This window comes from Oryctolagus cuniculus, chromosome 1, assembly GCF_964237555.1.
Source record: "Oryctolagus cuniculus chromosome 1, mOryCun1.1, whole genome shotgun sequence".
Classification (NCBI taxonomy): domain Eukaryota; kingdom Metazoa; phylum Chordata; class Mammalia; order Lagomorpha; family Leporidae; genus Oryctolagus; species Oryctolagus cuniculus.
In genome coordinates, this window is record NC_091432.1 from 199,216,048 (window position 1) to 199,240,665 (window position 24,618).

General features: G+C 41.8%; 1 protein-coding gene across 16 annotated transcripts in view; it reads right to left on the bottom strand.

The window, feature by feature from the left end:
- RNF38 (ring finger protein 38) overlaps positions 1-24,618 on the bottom strand; it is a 137,852-nt gene that overhangs the window by 23,465 nt on the left and 89,769 nt on the right. For 7 of the 16 annotated variants that reach the window (XM_051856452.2, XM_008266315.4, XM_008266262.4 and 4 more), the window contains 2 exons: positions 10,476-10,669; positions 3,842-4,055 (listed from right to left, as the gene is read on the bottom strand). In XM_051856452.2, coding sequence (XP_051712412.2) covers positions 3,842-4,055; positions 10,476-10,669 — 408 coding nt within the window. Of the gene's footprint in view, positions 1-3,841; positions 4,056-6,310; positions 6,450-10,475; positions 10,670-16,861; positions 16,887-18,554; positions 18,682-19,729; positions 19,880-24,618 lie in introns of those variants that run through there. The other 9 variants (XM_070054354.1, XM_008266016.4, XM_008265964.4 and 6 more) reach the window with 5 other exon arrangements.

Below are 24,618 nucleotides of genomic sequence, written 5' to 3' on the forward strand. Positions count from 1 at the left end.
TTTCTACTATTTCTTGATGCAATATGAAAGTTTATACAGTAAACTCTTGGAATACACAGTATTTGAACATAGGGTATTGTTCTATTCACACACTGCTAAAATGCGTTTTCTTTCTTTCTTTCTTTCTTTCTTTTTTTTTTTTTTTTTTTTTGACAGGCAGAGTTAGACAGTGAGAGAGAGACAGACAGAGAGAAAGGTCTTCCTTTCTGTTGGTTCACTCCACAATGGCCGGTGCACCGTGCTGATCCAAAGCCAGGAGCCAGGTGCTTCTAGTCTCCCATGTGGGTGCAGGGCCCAAGCACTTGGGCCATCCTCCACTGTACTCCCGGGCCACAGCAGAGACCTGGACTGGAAGAGGGGCAACCAGGACAGAATCCGGCATCCCGACCGGGACTAGAACCCAGTGTGCCGGCACCACAGGCGGAGGATTAGCCTATTGAGCCACGCACCGGCCTAAATTGTGTTTTCTAAATATTTACTTAGAAATTCTGATCAATAATTTGAAAGACAGAGAGAAACACATCTCTCATCTAGTGGTTCATTCCCTAAATGCCCAAAATAGCCAAGTCTGGGGGCGGCTGAAGCCAGGAGCCAGAAACTCAATCCAGGGCTCCCATATGGCAGGGACTCAAATATAAGCCATTACCACTGCCTCTCAGGGAGCATACCAGCAGGAAACTGCAATCGGGGGCAGAATCAGGACTGAGTATCCCAAGCACTATCTTAACTGCTAGGTCAAATGCCTACATTTAGAAATTCTATGTGTGCAAGATTTTTCCTAAAGTTTTTATGGAGATTATTACCTTCATTTGCTTTGTTATTAAATTACACTAACATAGCCAGCGCCGTGGCTCACTAGGCTAATCCTCTACCTTGCAGCACCAGCACACGGGGTTCTAGTCCCGGTCGGGGCACCGGATTCTGTCCCGGTTGCCCCTCTTCCAGGCCAGCTCTCTGCTGTGGCCAGGGAGTGCAGTGGAGGATGGCCCAAGTGTTTGGGCCCTGCACCCCATGGGAGACCAGGAGAAGCACCTGGCTCCTGGCTTCGAATCAGCGCGGTACGCCATTGGGGGGTGAACCAACGGAAAAAAGGAAAAAGGAAGACCTTTCTCTCTGTCTCTCTCTCTCACTGTCCACTCTGCCTGTCAAAAAAAATAAAATAAAATAAAAAAATAAAAAAAATAAAAAAAAATATATATATACTAACATAAAAAAATACAGAACTTGCCTTTTTATAAAAGCCTGGAATCACTTGTGTATTATTAAAATCACTGTTCCTTACATTATTAGAGAAAAAAACAAACCAGTAGGGCTGGCTGGCGTTGTGGTATGCCAGATTTCATATTGCAGCACTGGCCTTGTCTGCTCTGCTTCTCATCCAGCTCCCTGCCAATGTTCCGGGGAAAGCAGCAGAAAATGGTCTAAGTTCTTGGATTCTGCATACATGTGGGAGACCCAGATGGAGCTCCTGGATCCTAGCTTCAGCCTGGTCCAATCCCAACCATCATGGCCATTTGGGGAATGAATCAAAAGATGGAAATCTCTCTCTGGAATGAATCAGCAGATGAAGATTCATTCATTCTCTCTCTCTCTCTCTCTCTCTCCTTCCCCGTAACTCTTTCAAATAAATAATTAAAAATAGTTGTGAGGTCACCCAAATGTAGTACTTTTTCAATGGTTAATCTCTGTACTTCATTATTATTTGTATTTTATTTAGATCATTTGCAGAACTTCAGTTTTCTTTTAATCCCCCTCTAAGAGTTTTATATGGAATTATCATTATAACAGTTAAGTTAATATTTGAGCTTTTACTACTTATGAGATAAAATGAATCCTTAATTTTCAACATTGCTCATCACGGAGATGCTTATTTTAGCCCTTTTTACAATTGAAGAAATTTCTGGCTGGCGCTGCAGCTCAACAGGCTAATCCTCCGCCTGTGGCACCAGCACACCAGGTTCTAGTCCTGGCAGGGGCGCCGGATTCTGTCCCAGTTGCTCCTCTTCCAGTCCAGCTCTCTGCTGTGGCCTGGGAGTGCGGTGGAGGATGGCCCAATTGCTTGGGCCCTGCACCCACATGGGAGACCAGGAGAAGCACCTGGCTCCTGGCTTTGGATCAGCACAGCGCACCAGCCACAGCGGCCATTGTGGGGTGAACCAACGGCAAAGGAAGACATTTCTCTCTGTGCACTCTGCCTGAGAAAGGAAGATGGAAGATCTCTTTATCTCTGTCACTCTGCCGTTCAAGGGGCCAGTGCTGTGGCATGGAGGGTAAAGCCACTGCCTGCAGCACTGGCATCCCATATGGGCACCAGTTCAAGCTCCAGCTGTTCCACTGCTGATCCAGCTCACTGCTAAATGTGCCTGGAAAAGCAGTGGAGTATGGCCCAAGTCCCTGGGTTCCTGCACCCACATGGGAGACCTGGAAGATGTTCCTGGTTTCTGGTTCTTCCTGGCTTCAGACCAGCTTAGCTCTTGAGAGTGAACCAGAGGATAGAAGTTCTCTCTCTGAATTTCCCTTTCTCTATGACTCTGCCTTTCAAATAAATAAATCTTAAAAAAAAATTCAGGGGCTGGTGCTTTGGTGCAGCACGTTAATCTTCCGCCTGCCGTGCAGGCATCCCATATGGGTACTGGTTCTAGTCCCGGCTGTTCTTCCAATCAAGCTCTCTGAATGGCCTGGGTAAGCAGTGGAAGGTGGCCCATGCACTTGAGCTCCTGAACCCACATGGAGACCCAGAAGAAGCTCTTGGCTCCTGGCTTCAGATCAGCTCAGCTCTGTCCATCGTGGCCATCTGGGGAGTGGACCAGCAGACAGATGGAAGACCTTTCTTTCTGTCTCTCCCTTTCATTGTCTGTAACTCTACCTCTCAAATAAATAAATCTTTTAAAAATTTCAAATAAAATTTTTTAAAACATCTGGTTAGCTTTCCTTTTTAATTTCTCGTGTCTATAAATGTGCAAGTTTTATTTTTTTAATTAAATCCTGAACATCTAGCCACATTATGGGGACATATTTAGATATGCATCTCTCTTGACCTCAAACTCCACAGAAAATCACAAATTTTTGTCTTCACTGCAGGCTCTGATGACAGGCAACTTCTCTGTTCAGCTAGTCACCTAGTTCTGGAGATTTCCATTATTTCCTTGGAAGTGTAGAAACCTGTAAGCAAACATGCACCCAACTGTCTTGCTTACTGAACTATCCCAGAGTAAACAGGAAAGGAAACAGAGATAGGCTAATGTACTCAAACCACCAGCTGTCTGATATTTATTTATTTATTTATTTATTTTTTTGACAGGCAGAGTGGACAGTGAGAGAGGGAGAGAGACAGAGAGAAAGGTCTTCCTTTGCCGTTGGTTCACCCTCCAATGGCCGCCGTGGCAGGCGCACGGCACTGATCTGATGGCAGGAGCCAGGTGCTTCTCCTGGTCTCCTATGCGGGTGCAGGGCCCAAGCACTTGGACCATCCTCCACTGCACTCCCTGGCCACAGCAAAGAGCTGGCCTGGAAGAGGGGCAACCGGGACAGAATTCGGCGCCCCAACCGGGACTAGAACCTGGTGTGCCGGTGCCATATTAATCTTAAATCACTAATTTCTAAACAACTATGACATAAAACCATTTGTTTTCCTAACCCTGATCCTAATTATTTTCACTTCAACAGTCTTCTCTGAAGCTGTGTGTAATTTGTTTCGATTCTTATAAGGAATAAGGGGAACTTAACTAAAATAGCTGCATTTTAGGTCAAATGAAAAGAAATACACAGTAAAGAACCAACTTCAGTAAGTTATCTCAACCTCTTTTACCTTCTGTATTTCCAGGATATTCTGTTACTGTACCTGATCATGTATATCAACCATTACTGCATTCTGTTGGGGTGGATGAGCGGCAGGATGTAACAGACGGGGAGATACATTCGGAGGGTGGAAGGCTCGAGGTTCCTCTATTGCTTGCTGCTGTGCATAAGGGAGATGGTGATAGTTTTCATCTTGACTAATGGAATTATGTCGAGATAGGCGATCTCTTCTTCCTCTCTGGCGCCTGACAGGAGGACTGTAATACAGCAAATGTCAAAAAGCAGGTTGTTACTACAATATTTATCACTGTGCTCCACCAGGATTGTGTATTATTTTCTTTGCTATCCATCAATAATGTAGGGTAAGGTAAGTCTAACTGCTCAGTAACTACCATGGTTTCCCATCAGCTCTAAAAAAAGGTGGGACCTGTACTGTGGTGTAGCAGCTAAGGCTGCTGCCAGCATCCCATACGGGTGCCGATTCCAGTCCTATTACTCCCCTCTCAATCCAACTCCCTGTTAATGCACCTGGGAAAGCAGCCAAAGATGGCCCAGATCTTTGGACATCTGCACCCATGTTAAAGACCCAGAAGAAGCTCCTAGCTTCAGCCTGGCTTACCCCCTCTCTGGCTGTCACGGCCTTTGGGGGAATGAACTAGCAGATGGAAGATATCGTTCTCTCTCAAACTCTTTCAAATAAATAAATAAATAAGTCAATGTTAAAAAATTTAAGCATGATATCAATACATACAAAATAACAGAAAAAAATTGGTATTTAGCTTTGAAAGTACTTAAAAAATGAACAGCTAACCACAGTCTGCTTTTTTAATATGAAATCATCCTGTTTGCAAGTTAAAAAAGAAGTCAAGTCTCAGCAATTTCATATCATTTGATCTATTCTTTTTCTCCTCAACCTTTATGAACATAGTAAACTTTATACATAAATCTTGTCAGTATTCTTCATATACATAACAGGCACTTGGTGTTTATATATTTGGCTAAAGCAAACAGAAGACACAATTCTTATATGCCCACTTAAATTAAACAAGGCAGGCACTGTGTGCACAGGGCAGTGCATTAGGCCGTACTTAGGATGCCTGCATCCCCTTATCAAAGAGTGACAGATCAATTCCCCAGTTTCTCAGCTTCTGATACAGCTTCTTTTTTTTTTTTTTTTTTGACAAGTAGAGTTAGACAGTGAGAGAGAGTGAGAGTGAGAGAGTGAGAGAGTGAGAGAGTGAGTGAGTGAGAGAGAGAGAGAGAGAGAGGGAGAGGTCTTCCTTTTTCCATTGGTTCAACCCCAAGTGGCCGCTACAGCCAGCTTGCTGCACCGATCCGAAGCCAGGAGCCAGGTGCTCCCTCCTGGTCTCCCATGCAGGTGCCGGCCCAATACAGCTTCCTTCTAATTCATCCTGAAAGGTAGCAGATGCTGGCTCAAGTGCTTGGGGCCCTGCCACCCACATGCAAGTCCTGAATGGAGATCTTGGCTCCTAGCTATTGGGGGCATTTGGGGAGTTAATTAGCAGAAGGAAGATCTCTTGCATGTATTCTTTCAATAGGATGAAAATAAACATTTTAAAATAAATAAAAACCAAAAATATGGGCAGATATTTGGCCCAGCATCCCATACGGGTATGGGTAAAAGGCCTGTGCCCCATTTTGGAGTATCTGGCATCAATGCCCGACTCTAGCTTCCTGCTAATCCAGACCCTGGAACAGTGATGGCTCAAGTAATTGGGTTCCTATCACTGACATGGGAGACCTGAACTGAGGGGTTTTCAGCCTCAACCCAGCTCTGGCCATTGTGGGTATTTGGGGAGTAAGCCAGTAGATGAGAGTTCTTTATCTGTCTCTGCCTCTCATATACATATATTTAATTAGAATAGAAAACAAATGAAACAACCAACAAACATAATTTGCTAGCTACAAATATAACACCAATTGCAGTAAATGTTGACATTCCTGGCTTTGTCCTGCTCCAGCCCTGGCTTGTGGCAGGCATTTTGGGAGTGAACCAAAAGATGGAAGATCAATCCCTCTCTCTCTCCTTGACACTTCACCTTTTCAAAATAAATAAAAATAGGGGCTGGTGCTACAGTGCAGTGGGTTAAGCCATGGCCTGCAGCTCTGGCATCCCGTATGGGTACTGGTTCAAGTCTCATCTGCTCCACTTCTAATCCAGCTCCCTCCTAATGTGCCTGGCAAAGCAGGGAAGGCAGGCCCAAGTGCCTGGGCCCCTGTACCTACATGAGAGACCCAATAATAGCTCCTGGCTCCTGACTTTGGCCTGGCCCAGCCCTATAGGGTCGCTGTAGCCATTTCGGGAGTGAACCAGCAGATGGAAGATCTCGCTCTCTCTCATCTCTCTTTTTCTAACTCTGCCTTTCAAATAAATAAATTAATCTTTTAAAAAATAAATAAAAATAAGCAGTTTTCTAAAACTTCACAGAAAATGCATATTATGGGGCTGGATGTCTGTTAAGATGTTGCTGATGATGCCTGCTTCCCATACCAGAGTGCCCGGGGTTCAAGTCCAGGCTTCATTCCTGATTCCAACTTCTGCTGATACAGATCCTGGAAGCATCAGGGGATGCAAGTAGTTGGATCCCTGCCACCCTTATGGGAGACGTGGATTGAGTTTCTGGCTCCTGGCTTCAGCCTAGCCCAGCCTCAGCAGTTGCAGCATTTAGGGAGTGAACAAACAGAATTCTTAGCCAAAAGGTGCTTACTGAAGCAAACCATTTTTATTCTGCACTAGTCTCTATATAATTTAACAAAAATTTTGTTACTGTCGTTTAACTGTCATTTTCTACTTCTCTACACTTCCACAATTCACCTCCACTGCTTTTAACAATGATTCAGCACAAAAGCAATTTGAAAAAGCAGGAGACCTCATTAGAATGCACTCCCCATTGGACAAAGAAGGCCAAACATCCTTGTAGGCACAGCTGTGAACGCCATCTTAGCAACTTCTGAGACAGGTCACCTCTTTTTCAATCTTAATTCTGCACCTCTACAACTGTTTCTTTCCACTCCAAACTCCACTCTCAAGAAAATAAGAGGCACAAAGTAGTTTTCCTGATACCATCCCTCAAGTTCTTGCTCCATTAAGTCTTTCTCCCTCTTTATTTTTAGTATAATTCTTTTCGCACTTCTGCTTCAAAATCTGCATATTGTATTTCATTCATCACCTTGAAAACTTTTTACTGTGAAATAATTCCAGCATAGTTCCAGCTTCTTCCACTTATTATTTTCCATAACAGAACAATTATCAAAATTAAGAAAAACATTTTGAGGGGCTGGCATAGTAGTGTATAGCAGGTATATTTGCCAGCTGCACCCCATATGGGTGCCAATTCGTGTCTTAGCTGCTCCACTTCTGATCCAGCTCCTTGCTAATGCCCTGTGAAAAGCAGTGAAGATGTCCCAAATCCTTAGGTCCCTGTCACCCACCTAAGAGACACAGATGAAGCTCCTGGCTCTTGGCTTTCTTTGGCCTGGCCCAGACCAGGTCATGGCAGCCATCTGGAGAGTGATGGAAGATCTTTCTCTCTGTCTCTTCCTCTATGACTAATAAATAAATAAATCCCCCCAAATAAATAACTTTTGATATAATACTATTAAACTATGAAATGTCTTTAGACTTTACCAGTTATTCTACCACTGTCACTTCACTGTTTTAGAACCCAAGGCAGTACTCTATTACATATTTATGACAAAGTTTGAGCCTTTACTTGACTTTCATGATCTTGACAACTCTGAAGACATTAGTCATTCACTCTGCAGAATACCCTTCATCCTGAGTTTATCTGTTTTCTCATAATCTGTCTGAAGTCATACATTATTGGCAAGGATATCAGAGAGGTGATGGGTCATTTTTAGCACGACATATGAAGCGGTACACAATATGGACAGACATCACTATGATATTAACTTTGATCATTTGGGATGGGCCAGGGCTTGGGATGTCTGCATCTCAAATCAGAGTGCCAGTTAAGAATCCTGGCTCCTCTGCTCCCAATTCAGCTTCCTGTTAATACACCTGGGAAGGCAGTGGTTGACGGCCCAAGTACTCCAGTTCCAGTTATCCATGTAGGAAACCCAAAAGGTGTTCCTGGCTCCTAGCTTCAGCCCCAGCTGATGTAGGCATTTGGAGAGTGAAAGGATGGAAAATATCTCTGCTATTCTGCCTTTTAAACAAATTAATTAATTTTTTAAAAAAATATTTGTTTCTTTGAGAGGCAGAGTTACAGAGAGAGAGGGAGAGAGAGAGAGAGAGAGAGAGAGAGGTCTTCCATCTGCTGGTTAATTCTCCAAATGGCCGCAAGGGCTGGAGCTGGGCCAATCTGAAGTCAGGAGCCAGAAGCTTCTTCCAGGTCTCCCATGTGGATGGAGGGGCCCAAGCACTTGAGCCATCTTCCACTGTTTTTCTAGGCCATAGCAGAGAGCTGGATCAGAAGAGGAGCAAGGGCCGGCGCTGTGGCGTAGTGGGTAAAGCCACCGCCTGCAGTGCCAACATCCCATATGGACGACGGTTCAAGTCCCAGCTGCTCCACTTCCATCCAGCTCTCTGCTATGGCCTGGGAAAGCAGCAGAATATGGCCCAAGTCCTTGGGCCACTGCACCCGTGTGGGAGACCCGGAAGAAGCTCCTGGCTACTGGCTTCGGATTGGTGCAGCTCCAGGCGTTGTGGCCAGTTGGGGAGTAAACCATCAGATGGGAGAGACCCCACCACCACCTCTCCTTTTCTCTGTGTGTAACTCTGACTTTCGAATAAATAAATTAATTAAAAAAAAGAAGAGGAGGAGAAGCAGCCAGGATATGTACTGGCGCCCATATGGGATGCCAGCGCTGCAAGTGGAGGCTTATTAGCCCACTATGCCACAGCGCCAGCCCCAATTTTTTAAAAAACTAATCTTGGGGTTAAAGCAATCTCTGCCAGGACCCACCACTACAAAACTATTATCCTTCCTTTTGTAATTACCAAATATGTGGGAGTGGACTTGAGATGATGCAAACAACCTGCACCTTCTCAAGAGTTCTCCAACAATTTTATTTTTTAAATATGTATTTACTGATTTGAAAATCACAACAAAGATGTGAGGGGGGATCAATCTTTCATTTGCTGATTCACTCCCCAAAGGGCTACAACAACCAAGGCTGGGCCAGGTTAAATTCAGGACCCAGGAACTCTACCCTGGCCTCTGACATGGGTGGAAGGAGTCCAAGTACTTGGGCCAGCTTCCACTGCCCACTTCCACTTGCTCCACTTCCGATCCAGCTCTCTGCTATGGCCCAGGAAAGCAGCAGAATATGGCCCAAGTCCTTGGGCCACTGCACCCATGTGAGAGACCCGGAAGAACCTCTGGCTACTGGCTTCAGATCGGTGCAGCTCCAGCCGTTGCAGCCATATGGGGAGTGAATCAGTGGATGGAAGACCTTTTTCTCTCTGCCTCTGCTTCTCTGTGACTCTGCCTTTCAAATAAATAAATGTCTTTAATAAAAAAAAATTAATTCAGAAAGCAGAAAGACATGGAGTGCTGGTGCACTCCCCAGATACCCACAACAGTCAGGACTGGGCGAGGCCATAGCCAGGAGATAGAAACCCCATCCAGGTCTCTCACATGATTGGCAGGGACCTCAGCCACTTGAGGCGTCACCTGCTGCCTTCCAAGGCCTTCACCAACTGAAAACTGAAATCAGGAGCAGGGCTGAGACCCAAGTACTTTCACATGGATGTGGGAGTCAACCATTAAGCCAAATGTCTGCCCCCCGGGGGGCTCTTGAGGGATCAATGTGTTCTGTTTTAACCTAGGAGTTGGGCATGTGTTTCTTATTCTTTTAATTATACATTTATTTCACAAATTCTTCTGAATGCAGGACAGAGTTCACCATAAAATGGAAAAACTAGAGCAGTACTCAGGCTATCACTGTGAAACAACCAAAAAATTAAAAAGAAAAAAAAAAAACCCAACCATTATTTCCTCATTCTTAATTATATTTGATAGCAATAGCAATAAAATGTCTCCACTAAATAGTTCAGAGATTTATTTTGTCTTATATGGAACACAAAATGGTATTTTAAGATCTCTTCTGTATTAGTCTTAATATAGCAGCTTAAACAAAAACTTATTTTCTCCAAGCTCTGGAAGCTAGAAATCTGAGATGAAGATTCCAGCACTGTGGTTTCTGGAGGGTGACTTCTTCCTGGCTGGCAGGTGACCACCCTATGTCTCTCTTTCCGTCTGTTACTCTGCCTCTCAAGTAAATTAATTAATAAATCTTAAAAAAAAAAAAAAGAAAGAAAAAGTTCACTTCTAAGATATATATGTTTCATTAGCTTCATTACAGATATCAACTACAAAATAGTAATAAGTATTCAGGCTAGCACGTCTTAAACCATAAGATAGTTGAATTCATATATAATAGCATGAGTTGATTCTAGGTAAATCATGTTAGCCCTTTTCAATTTCTTCACACGTCAATTACAAGCTAAATGAACTCTTATGACCTAGTGTGGGAACCCAAACAACTTGAAATGTTTTTGTGAATGTATGCATACATATGTGTTGATGTATTAATGAAATGCCTTCAGAAAAATGTTTCCTGATGTTAAGAAATACTGACAAACCTATCAATGGAAGAAAATTTTAAGAAATAAGTTGCAGTCAACTAACCTTCTTCTGTTGCGTGCAGGTGTGTTGCATCGTTCCCCTGAGAAGTGATGTTGGCTTGGTCGAACTGAAGGGGGCTGCCTATTTGATGTCATCTCCCATGGTCGCATTGGTGGTGAGGGAGCTGGTGATGCTGATGTATAATCAAAGACTGAATGAGAGAGGCGCTGTCTCTTGGGACTTGGACTATCTTCACTCTGCCAATGCAATAAAATCAATCAAGAGATTAAGACCTTTTCAGGATTTCGTATTACTGCACATGCTACGTGTTTAAATATATTTAGCCTAACAGATATTTACACACACACACACACACACACAACACACACACAATCCAAATTAAAAATCTTTCTTAAAAATGCAGGAAAGGGGTTAGGGGAAAGGAGATGAACAGGAGATAAATGAATCAAATGAAAAATTAACTACATTTTCAAAACTTATCATAAAATACATTAGGTAACAACACAGAGTAGTGCAATAACGTTTTGTATAGTTCTTTGACACTGAGGAATTTCACAGCTTTCTGATCAGCTGTCAGTTACTCTTTTAGGCATTAACTGTCAACTGTTGGATGAAATTTCACCTTAGAGGCAGGCCCTCCTCCTGAGTAGGCCCACAACTTGATTATAAAACATACTCATGATTATTCTTGTTGTTTAGGCCATTACTTTATATCTTCTTTAATAAGGGCTATATGTATGAAATGAGATTAAAAAAAAAAAAATACAGAAACAGTAAACTGATGGAGAACATCAGTTCTTAACTAGCATGTCTCAGGTTGGGAGTACCCCTCAAGTTTTCAAGGATTACAGCTTGGTGTTACTAAATGTAAACTTGACACGGATCACTTAATTGCCACTACTTACTCTCTAAGATTCTCCATCCAACTCAATTTCCCAATTGAGTTTCACCAAAACTGTCAAAATTATCAATTAGCTGAACATCAGATAACGCTTTATTTATTTATTTATTTGACAGAGTTAGACAGTGAGAGAGAGAGACAGAAAGAAAGGTCTTCTGTCCGTTGGTTCACCCCCCAAATGGCCGCTACAGTGATCGGAAGCCAGGAGCCAGGTGCTTCCTCCTGGTCTCCTACGTGGGTGCAGGGGCCTAAGCACTTGGGCCATCTTCCACTGCCCTCCCAGGCCACAGCAGAGAGCTGGACTGGAAGAGGAGCAACCAGGACTAGAACCAAGCGCCCATATTGGATGCCAGTGCCGCAGGCAGAGGATTAACCAAGTGAGCCATGGCGCCGGCCCTGAGGCTGTTTTCTACTGGAGCTGCTCCTGTCTCTACTCCTAATACTCCTAAAAGTTCCCATTATTTGGGCATTAAAGCACTTTTTGGTTCAAAATAATTGCGACGTGCTGCTAACACAAAAATCAAAACATTAGCAAAAAGAACATATAGGGCTACATACTACATTGTTAGATTTTAAAGAGAAAAACATATAAAACAGAATTATTTTTCTTCAAACTGACAGAAATACAACAAATCGCTTAATAGTTCCACTTGATCATTCCAAAATTATTTACAAGAGGTATTTCAAAAATCATGTCATTTTCCTTTTATATTTAAGAAATATTATAATTCAGTTGTCATTATAATTACAATAGAAAATTGTTTTCAAAGCCATATACAAATATGATATGCTTTTATAACTCTTGCTATCAACATACCAACCTTATTTTCTTCCTGGATTTAATGTTTTGTTTGTTTGTTTGTTTTTAAATTACACTTGGGGGGTAGGCATTTTGCCCAATATCCCATGGTATCTGTGCTGGATACGGAACTCATGTGGGAGACTCAGATTGCGTTCTCAGCTCCCAGCCTTGTCCCACTGAAGACAAATGGGGATTGAACCAGAAGCAGGGAGCTTTGTCTCTCAAATATATCTTTTTTTTTTTTTTTAAGATTTTATTTATTTGAGAGGTAGAGTCACAGATAGTGAGAGAGAGAGACAGAGAGAAAGGTCTTCCCTCCGTTGGCCCCCTCCCTAAATGGCCGCAACGGCCAGAGCGACACTGATCCGAAGCCAGGAGCACTCTCCTGGTCCCCAACGCACCCAGGCTATCCTCTACTGCCTTCCCAGGCCACAGCAGAGAGCCGGACCGGAAGAGGAGCAGCCGGGACTAGAACCGGTGTCTATATGGGATGCTGGCACTGTAGGCGGAGGATTAACCCACTGTGCCATGGCACCGGCCCCTTTAGAAACTTTTAAAAGTGGGACCAGCATTGTGGCACAGTGGATTAAGGCACCACCTGTTATGTTGGCATCCTTTATGGGTGCCAATTTGCGTACCAGCCACTCCACTTCCGATCCAGCTCCCTGCTAATGTTCCTGAGAAAATAGGAGAAGATAGCCTGAGGGCTTGGGTCCCTGTCATCCTCATGGGAGATCCAGATGGAATTCCCAATTCCTAGCTTTGTCCTGTTTCAGCTCTGTATGTTGCAGCCACTTGCGGAGTGAACCAAGTGGATGGAAGATCTCTTTCTTTCTCTCTCTCTCTCTCCGCAACTCTTTCAAATAAAAAACCTTTAAAAAATATTTTTAATTTAGTACACTTAATCTTATCCCTTGATTTTAATAAGCAAATCAGTCAATAATCATAGAAACTTCTGACATTCTGAATAGCAAAATTATGCAGTAGAATCACCAAGAACTGACAAACTCATACATGAACTCTACATAAACACTAGAAACAGGCTATCCCTACAGCTGGTAACAAACAGTAAACAATATTCCTAAAAATATTTATTGCTTCTGATCTAGAAATGGGGTAGGAGTCTGAAGCAGGGGTTAGGATGCTGCTTGGAAAGTCCACATCCCATAGTTGAGTACCCAGGTTCAAGTTCCAGCTCCACTGCTAATACGCACTCTGGGAGCCACTAAGCAAGACGATGGCTCAAGTGCTTAGGTCCCTGCCACTCACATGGAAGACCTGAGTTCCAGGCTCCAGCTCTTGTGGGCATTCTGGAGAGTGAACCAGTAGAGATGTAAAATCTCTAACTTGCAAATTAATTTCTTTTAATTTTTCAATTAACCTAGGGGGCTGGCATTATAGTTACAAAACAAAACATAACAATTATAATTTGATAAAGTAACACCAAACACCTGGGTTGTGAAAAAAATCACAGACTAAATGTGAAAATCCTAACAAAAAGATACAGAAATAATGTATTAACAAAACATACTTTCTAAATGTACTGCTGAACTCAGGAAAACTGGGAAATTAGCAAGAACCCCAAAACATGGAGGAATACTGAAAACCAGGCTTGTTTTTAGTTTTAGATTCTCTCTGAAGGAACAAAAGGTAAGCCCTATCACTGAGGGCACCCCCCACCCCCCGCACATGCAGTCAAAATTTCCTTAACAGTATACATACAAAGAAGGGAAGACCAGAAAAGGTCATCCCAATGGCACAGAGTTAACAAGGAAAATGTTGCAACTTTGAACAGAGAAGGAATTTCTTCCAGGAGGATTCAAACCCAAGATCGCTCTTCACATCAAGTTTTAGATTCAAATTTTGTCCACAAAGCTGTATGTTCATAAACTAATATAAAAACTCACTCAGAACCATACAACCTCTAGGACTCTTGACAGAAATAAATGCAAAGTCAAATATGAAGGGATAATCCAAAACACAGGCCAGCAGTTCTAAAACTTTTGCATGACTCAACAGCAGACTGCTGGTCTTCCCCTCAATCTCTAATTCAGAAAGTCTGGACTGAGGCCCACAAACCAGCACTTCTAATATGATTCCAGCCCATGCTTGATGTTGCTTAGCCAGTACCAAATTTTGAGAACCAATGAACTAAGAGATAAGGAACTCTTAGCATAAGTTCCTAAAGATAAATTACCACAAAAGAAAAATTTATGCTTTGGGTTCTCTAGGGGAGAAACTCCTTTTTCTTGTTGATTGTGTGCCAGCAGGCTGACTTCAAAATATCAGATGATAACAACCTCCAAGTCCTATTTCTACTGGTACAGAACATTATACAGATACTGCAGTATAGAACACTGGCACAGACTTAGGGATCAAGAGAGCCAAGGAGGGCTGGGGTTACAAAGGGAGGGAAGTAGGGATGTTTAACACTTATCATTAAGACTCTGATAAAATGATTTAAAGATTACACTTCTATTAACACCAAGCCACTATGCAACCAAAACATCATTAGAAGTGAAAACAACCCTGGAGACTGGCCTGAGTGTTTTCCATGATTTCACCAAAGCAAGTCAGAAGTCATTATATGCTATAGAAAAAAACTTATTTAATACTTGTAATCTATCTCGGGTACAGGAGTATATCAGGACATTTTGGAGGTAATGGGAGATGCCGTACTGATAAATTTTGCCCAAAACAGAAGCAAGTTCCAAGTCCTATTAAAATGATGACTAATACACATCTGACTTCACCATGAGTGAGCCCCAAGGAGTTACTTCACCAAGAAGCAAGGGGTAAACAGAGAAGGAATGTGATATCCACACCCCTGCCCCTGCAACCTGGTTCTCTATCATCAAAAAGGACAGACAACTCTTTCCCTTAGACTTGCTAGTAAAGAATAATCAAGACAGATTTTTTATTTATTTATATTTTTTGGTAGGGAAAAATATAAGCAGGGAAAAGCAGAAAATCAGTAATTTTATATTTGGGGATCATACAATATAATTCACAAAATGATCTATATACATTACCTCATTTAATTCTCCACAAGCTCAAATCTTTAAATCATTCTCACATATATGTAAAATGTTTCCCTTAGTGAAATTGAACTGACTGTTCAATATACTACTCTTGAACTACATATGCAGTGTACATAGTCTTTGTCTTACATGACTTTCAATTTTTGATATACACAGCTCTACACTTGATCGTAGCCAAAAGGCTGAGAAGCAATGTAACAGCGCTAACAGACCTGGGCTCAAAGAGATTTCAGGATAAACCGAATTTCTCAACCAGACAAAGCAAACATCCTCTTGGAATGTTACTGTATTTGTAGAGACGAGGGAAAAGAGGCCTTGTATGATGTGTTTTCAACAGTTACCAATAAGCAAGCAAAAGCAATCAGAATTTTGCTTTTTGCCATGGTGTAAGTTGGTGGTTTTCCCCATGAAAACCCAAAGAAAATAAGTCCTCTGTGCAGTGAGTACCTGGAATAGGATTCCAGTGTGTAATTTAAAATTGCAATCCCTCCATAATGAGTGAAAATACTTTGTGACTATCACAGGCTATAACTGCTAATCCACAGGAACACATAAGCTGCCTTCATAAGTCTAGAAAAGCCCACATGGCCGTCTCTTAATAACACATTAGTGATGTATATGGTCTAGACTTTTCCCAATTTTTAATTGTACCAAACATCACCGGTTCATAAAAAGTTAACTTGGTGATATAACAGTTTTCAACCACTATATTTAATTCCAGCACAATACTAGCTCAAGTACTCGTAACTATAATAATTTTCATCTATAAACAAAGATGTCTACACTGATCAATTAAAATTTTTAAATTTGAGGCACAGACTTGAAACCATTAAAAACAGAGAATCATAGATTCATTAAATTATCAACTAAATGTGTATTAGGCAACAAATGCAATGGTCAGAAGCATTACAGTAATCATAAAAGTTTACCCAAATGTCAATCAAAAAGAAAGAGGATAAACAAGAGTTTATATGCTCAAATACTGGAATATTAGAGCAGCAAAATGAATCAAGCAAAGAGGGACATACATTAAAATGGATGAATCTCAAAAGTACACAAAGTATACCACTTACAGTAAGTTCAGAAACAAGCAAAATAGAACAGTACAGCATCCATGCATCCAAGAATATCCATACAAATAAGCGAAAAGATACTAATCACAGATGTTTACCCTGAGGCATAGGTATGGCAACAGGTGGATATTGTATGGAGAGTCTTATGGAAGCTTCATAAGTATCACTAATGGTTAATTTCTTAAACTGGATGGTGATTTATCATATGTATCTGCTCTATACTTTGTAACTTGGATATATGAAATACTTCATAATTTAAAGAGTCTAAATAAATCTTTTAAAAAAGTCATAAACCAGGCAAAATGTGAAAGACAATTTTTTGCAACTAAAAATCTGGACTAGTAGTTGTACAGCAAAAATCTAAAAAAGCAGGATCAAAGTAGAGTTCTTAATAAACAAGGACAGTGATAAATAATGGAGGTGACTAACATACACACACACACGAAGAAAAGCTAAAAAAAAGGATGAGCTTTTCATTCAAAAACTGGTAGTCAGAAAAAATATAAGGGCTCAGGAGAGTACCAGCACTTCCCTTGTTCTCTATGACCACCCTAATTACTAGGCACACACTCAACCCCATTGGAGTGAGGGGAAAAAAACTATTTCCTTACCCCTAGAAAAGGCTGCTGGAGAAGTCATGTCCTCAGAAAAAGAGTTTTATCTAAGATAACGAAGTAGAAAGGGTGCCTTAAGAAAATAAAATGGAAGAGGCAGGTAAGTCTGTTTAAAGTGAATTATTTTGAAGTAAAGGAAAAGTACAGAGGTGAGAGGGTGGGTACTTGGAGGAAAGCCAAGAAAAAGAAAGCAAAGGCTTTAAGGGAATAACTTTTGTAAGGACAGGAGATGGCTGGATAAGTTACCACATGAAAAGGAAAGCTAAGTTTTTATCTAAGGGAAGCATAACTGGAACGAAGAAATTACACCCAATTTTATTATCAAAATTAGTTCCAAGTATCAATTATTTGCTTCACAGAGAACAGTGGCAGGATAGTTGCTGAGTAAAGAAAACCTCTGGTCTCCCTTAGGAGCAAAATATACTAAAGGTCTTGGTTCAAGTTAAAGGAAAGAATTAAGACTGCAAATACAAATTTAACACCTTTCACTTTCTGCAATACCTGAAGGCAACTGGCTATATCAGAATTTTATTTTCAAAACAGCTGTTTAAATTTATTGCATTTGGCAGCTGTTTTCTAAGTTTAAATTAAATGTTAATATCTGAAGAATCAAAGGGGATCTAGAGAACACACAAAGTGTCCAAAAAAATGTTTACTGGTGCCAGCAGTAAAGCTATGGAGTCAACCCTTTCCTTATCTATCAGTTATCTAAATATCAAGCTACTTTAGCCATAATCAAAAATGGTAATCAATGTCATTTAATTCAATACTGATATCTATGCCTCAACACATACTTCACTATGTTTACACTATACCTGTTGATGTATCTAAAGATAGTATGATACAGTAGATAGGATACAGCTTCAGTTGGATTTTGGTCCCTGCTCTGCCAATAATAACTGGATGTGAATGGGCATCTCAGTGAGATTTTCTGAGCCTATTTCCTTACCTAGAAATAACAACCATACCTAGGTTTATTCTCCAAATTTAAAAACAGAGGCCAGCACTGTGCTACAGCTGGTTAAGCTGCTGCTTGTGATACCTGCATCCCATACTAAAGTGCCATTTTGGAGTCCTGGCTGCTTTTTATTATTATTTTTAATTTATTTGAAAAGCAGAGTTAGAGAGAGGCAGGGGCAGAGAGAGAGAGCAAGCTTCCATTCGTTGGTTCACTCCACAAACAGCCGCAACAGCCAGAGCTGGGCCAATCCAAAGCCAGGAACCAGAATCTTCTTCCAGGTCTCCCACATGGGTGCAGGGGACTAAGGACTTGGGCCATCTTCCACTGCTTTCTCAGGCCACAGCAGAGAGCTGGATCCGAAGTGGAACAGCCAGGTCTCAAACCGGCACCCATATGGGATGCCAGCACTGCAACTGGTAGCTTTACCCACTACACCACAGCGCCGGCACTGCTCCATTTCTGATGCAGTTTTCTATTAGCCTAGGAAGCCAGCAGAAGATAGCCTAAAAACCTGGGTGTCTGGCACTCATGGGAGACCAAGCATAGCTCCTGGCTCCTGGCTTTGGCCTAACACAGACCCAGAGGTCATGGCCATTTAGAGAGGGAATCTGAGGATGGAAGAATTCTCCCTGTCACTATTTCAATAAATAAATCTTTTTTAAAAATCAAAATAAAAGGAATTAATACATGGGAAACAGAGAACTTAGCACAAATTTCAAAAAGGAATACCTGTCAGATTGAATAATCCTGGATCATTTATATGGCTTGTTCCCAGAAATTTCCTATCTCCAACTTAAAATGTGTCACAAGCATTTTTTTTTTTCAAACTAGTTCCAGCTCCCAACCTGTCACCCCTACACAGAAAGAAAATGAACTGTCTTTACCCTCAAGTCCCAGCCTTGGTTAGCAACTATCAGGTGCATACATGTATAAATAAATGACTTGGCCCCCTAAGCCCACCACAGAGAAGCAGTTATGCCATTGGGTTTCTTTTCTGTTAATAGTGTCATCCAGTACCAAAACAAGCTTCCCTAGGAATATGCACTGAAAGTCTAGTAGCCCATGATTTATGTGAGCAGATCCCAGGAATATTATTAATAGCCTAATAATGGTTTAAGTCATTTATATCTAATTTTCTTGTTCCGTATTTTTAAAAACGTTTAAATCATGGGCCAGCATTGTGGTGTAGTGGGTAAAGCGGCTGCCTGCAACACCAGCATCCCATATGGGCCCTGATTCCAGTGCAGGCTGCTCCACTTCCAATCCAGGTCCCTGCTAATGTGCCTGGGAAAGCAGTGGAGGATGGCCCAAGTACCTGGGCCCCTGCCACCCATGAAGCTCCTGGCTCTAGGCTTTAGCCAACTGCTGGCTGTTGTGGCCATCTGGAGATGGAAGATCTCACTCCCTATAACTTTCAAATAAATCAATCTTCAAAAACAATTTTCAAATCACATTTTAACCAAGGAACCAAAAGTCATAAAAGGCAAAGTAACCATGTTCTCTTTCAGAAATACACATTATAAAATTCTGGGCACTAAGTAAATAAGCAAGGATGACTTTTAAAAATCTTATGTTTCCATTTTTCCTTTCCTTCACAAGTTCACATATTCTATGACATTTTCTACTTTCCTACAGAACCTGGATTATTAAGACAAATGATTAAGATCAAAAAGGTCAAACAATAAGAACATTATTAACTGGTCAAATAATTAACAGTAGCTCAAGAGAAGACAAACGTTCTTCAGAAAAGCCGGCTGGAAAAGTTACATTAAAGAAATCCTCTAAGAAGAACTTATTCCTACATATAACAAAAAATAAGAAGATACTGAGAATTTGTTGCAAGCTTTCCTAGAATCTATCTGTGGCTTTCAGCCCTATGTAGGGAAAGGGAAATATATAAGAACCTGGAAGAAAGCTTTGAAGTGAGCATCCTCTTGAACGGTAGTGTTCTGATCACTTGGGAGGAGAGGGAACAGGCTCTGAAGTCTCACCCTTTCACAAATCACCTTGTTAGGATGGCCAGGTAGAGGTGCTGAATTGGCCCCGGGAGATATCTGGGAAAAAGAGGGAGAAGAAAAGGATAGTTCATGGCTAGCTGCACCAATGTGGAGAATCATGCCTGTGATGGATAGTTGGGTTTCCTAGATATTTGGTGATTTTGCTAGCCGAGACTGGAAAGAAAGTAAACAGTAATTTTAAACATCAAAACATAAGAATGGCAAAGGCTGCCTCTGGCAATGGATCGATCTGTTATAAAAACCTTGTTAAACAAATCAGCACAGCTCAAGAACACCAAGTCCTCCCTGTTCCCCAAAAACATCTACTGCCAGTTTTCCTATAGGTGTTTATTCTAAAATCCTAAAGGACTTCACATTAAGAAAACTCAAGGTAAAATCATGTGTGTCAGACACAGAATGATGAGTGTTTACCTGGACTAAGATTAATATGTTCCCTTATTCTATTTTTCAGTTAACCTTCCAATTGATTATGCAAAGAAAGAAAGATGAGAAACAATATCTGTAGTAAAACTTCTGTAACTATCATACATGTGACTGTACACCATATGATATATAGTAACCTTTTGTTTGACCATGGAGAGCTGAGCTCTAATCAACACAAGCTGGCAACTGTCCTAAAGAATAAAGGACAAAATCTTAAATCTGAAAGTAAACGATTGCATGCTTTAAATGCTTGTGTTGATTGTCACTTAATCCCCTTAAACAAATATGTAAATATACTTAATTTCTGGCACTTAATAAATCATGAACATCACTGTGTTGTGACAGTGAATCCTCCTTGGAAATTGAGGCTTTAGGATCAGCTTGTCCCTACACTAAAAATCATATACTTGAATACTATCTTGTTTTAAATGTTTCACTGCCCATTCATTTATTCAGTCTTAACATCTAAGTGTAAATTCAATGGTAGGCATTAAAGCAAAAAGAAAAGGCATGGTTTCCCGCCTTCAAGAAGTACATGTTGGGGCCTGCACTGTGGCATAATTGGTAAAGCTGCCAGGTTGAGACCTGGCTGCTTCACTTCTGATCCAGCTCTCTACTATGGACTGGGAAAGCAGTGGAAGATGACCCAAGCACTTAGACCCCTGCACCCACATGGGAGACCCAGAAGAGGCTCCTGGCTTTGGACTGACCCAGATCTGGCTGTTGCGGCCATTTGGAGAATGAAGCAGGGGAGAGACCTCATACTCTCTCGTTCTCGCTGCCTCTCTGCATTCTCTCTGTGCCAGTTCATGTCTGGGCCAGACTACCTCCCTATTCAAATAAATAAATAATCTTTTCTTTTTTTTAAAGGAAGTATGCTATTAAAAAGTCACCATACAATATAAATACTTTCATAGAGTAGATACCAGATGCTGTGGAAACATTAACTGTCAAAAGACAGAAACAGTGTAGACAAGAAACAACAAAATGTTCAGCATAACTGGACAGAAAGGAAACTGCCAGAGAGGAAGGTAGAAAACACATCATGAAGTTGAATGTTAACTGTGTTTATATCCCTGCTGAAATAACTTTCCTAAGCCCTTTACGATTTTTTGTTACTGTTTTTCATGAGCTTGGTAAATAGCTAACCATGCTACTGGTAAAAGTACCTCCCCAAAGACCCTCCTAGGAATAAAAAGCAAAGCACTTTAGAATTCACCAGGATGCTATATAAAATGTTTTTATCTCTCTACTGCAAATAAGTGTGCACTAATATTCTTTACTATGGAAGAAGTATGCACTGCTGAATCAAGGAATATTTACTAATTGTCTCCTACAAGACAAAGTTATGTGAGTAAAGACAGAAAAAACATGGACTCCGTCCCTGAGCTGCAGCATAATATTCAAATGCTGTCAGACAGACAAAAAAAAAAATCATACGCAAGTAAGAGCCTGACTCTTTCTGAGGGTAAGAATAAGACAAGATTTCCTAGAAACAGCTGTGGATCACATTCCTGATTCAACTCAAACTAAGGAGTGTTTTTTATCATTTTTTAAAGCAATTCTCTCTCAAAATGGTCTGTGTTCCTGTATGTAGGTTCAATAATCTTTCTGCAATCCTCTTACATTTTTAATTTACACAGTAAGTAACCTTTGTAGAGTGGTTTAAAAAGGCCATCTGTCTCCAACTACATAATGCCCAAAGCAGTCTTACAAATCAGCAGTACAAAGTAGGTGGTTGGAAGAAAAATCAAAGGGTAAATGTTTCCTCTCCTTCAGTCTTTGTTCCTTTGAAAATATAAAATTTTGGTCATAAATAAATTAAAACCTGACAACCCTAGCCCCTGTGGTCAGAAGTTAATCAATTTCTAGCATATAGTCTCCTACCCACAAAAGGACCAAAAAAGAGTGTCTTTTGGCCAGTGCTCCACTTACTTATAAAAAAAGAGAAGACAAATCAGACAATGGTAAAAAGCTAAGTCTTGTAGTTAAATTAAGTCTGGGACTAAACAGTAGATGGGCTTTATCAAAATCAGGTATATTCTCACTGGGTGAGATAAAATCACACATTTGGGAGATGGAGTAGTGGGGGAAGGCAGACTACCTACCTAACATGTTCCCCAGGGTTTCCTCCTCTAGTATACATCTGCCATACAAGCCCTCCCTTGTAGGTGGGCACTGTGAATAATCATATTCACAGTGATTCATTCCCATGATGAAATCACAAATAGGCTGATTTTAAGTTGATCAAAGATGGAGGTTGTCATGGGTAGGACTGACTCATTCAGAAAAGGATCCTAAAGGAGAAGCCATCCTTCCTGAAGATATCCTGCCAGCCCTTGAGACAAAATTGCTGCACTGTCAGAAGACATAGCCACGCCTTAGAGTCCTGAGAGTAGTCTCCAGTTGACAGCTACAAAGAAAACAAGGGGCCTCAATAATCACATTCTAGCTCCTCACTGTAATCTTAAGAAACACAATTTATCAACAACCAGTGAACATGGAAGAGGACACACCCAGTCTTATTAAATCACAGCTATAACTACCTAAGATTCTTATCAGAGTGACCAGCTGTTAGTCTATACCAGGATGCCTGATTCAAGAAAACTGTGAGAAAATACATTTGTGTTTTAAGCAAATTCACATGTGGTCACTTGTTACACACAACAGAAAAAAAAAAAACCATATATGTTTTTAACCAGAATAACAATTATTGTACCACATACAAGGAAAGTTTCTTTTCCAGAATTCTGACTTCTAACTTGATTATGAAACAAAACTAGGGCTGGCACTGGGGATAGCAGGTTAAACTACCACCCACTACGCTGGCATCCCTTGTGGGCTGCTCTGCTTCTGATCCAGCCCCCTTTTAATATGCCTGGGAAAGCAGCAGAAGGTGGTCCAAGTTTTTGGGCCCCTGCACCCATGTGAGACTCAGATGAAGCTCCTGGCTCCCGGCTTCAGCCTGGCAGGTGGGGCCATCTGGGGAGTGAACCAGTGAAGATCTTTCTCCCTCTCTCTCGAACTGTGCCTTTCAAAAAATATCTTTTAAAAAAATAAAAAATAAAAGCCAAGACTTTTTATTTAAGCATTTACAGCAGTTTTTAACATCTCAATCTGGTAATAGCTAATTTTGTGCCAGGAACCTAACTGGGCTCTCTGATCGTTAAACATCTCCTATCAGGTTTAACTGACTTTCTTAAAGTCACATAGCTTAGAAGTATCAAAATCAGGGCCGGTGCCGCGGCTCACTAGGCTAATCCTCCGCCTTGCGGCGCCGGCACACCGGGTTCTAGTCCCGGTCGGGGCGCCGGATTCTGTTCCGGTTGCCCCTCTTCCAGGCCAGCTCTCTGCTGTGGCCAGGGAGTGCAGTGGAGGATGGCCCAAGTACTTGGGCCCTGCACCCCACGGGAGACCAGGATAAGTACCTGGCTCCTGCCATCGGATCAGCGCGGTACGCTGGCCGCAGCACACTGGCCGCGGTGGCCATTGGAGGGTGAACCAACGGCAAAAGGAAGACCTTTCTCTCTGTCTCTCTCACTGTCCACTCTGCCTGTCAAAAAATAAAAAAAAAAAAATTTAAAAAAAGTATCAAAATCAGGGGGCCAGTGTTGTGTGCAGCAGGCAAAGCCACCACCTGTGACCCTAGCATCCCATATGCGCACCAGGCGCCAGTTCATGTCTGGGCTATTGCACTTCCGATCCAGCTCTCTGCTAACGGCCTAGGAAAAGCAGTGGAAGATGGCTCAAGTGCTACCCATGTGGGAGACCCCAAACAAGCTCCTGGTTCCTGGCTTTAGCCTGACCCTGCCCTGGCCACTGCAACAATCTGGGGGAGTGAACCAGAGGATGGAGTATCTCTTTCTGTCTCTCCTCTGACTTTCAAATAAATGTAAATAAAGAAAGAGAAAGAAAAGCCAAAAATCATATTTGAGCCTCAGTCTATTGGACTCCAAGGTTCAAATTCAACCCACAAAACAAGTACCTGGGTTCAATACCCAGCTCTGGATTCCAGCTTCCTGCTAATGCAGACCCTGGGAGGCAGGGGGGTTATTCACGTGACTGAGTTATTACCACTTATTTTTTTTTTTTTTTTGACAGGCAGAGTGGACAGTGAGAGAGAGAGAGACAGAGAGAAAGGTCTTCCTTTGCCGTTGGTTCACCCTCCAATGGCCGCCGCGGCCGGCGCGCTGCGGCCGGCGCACCGCGCTGATCCGATGGCAGGAGCCAGGAGCCAGGTGCTTTTCCTGGTCTCCCATGGGGTGCAGGGCCCAAGCACCTGGGCCATCCTCCACTGCACTCCCTGGCCACAGCAGAGGGCTGGCCTGGAAGAGGGGCAACCGGGACAGAAT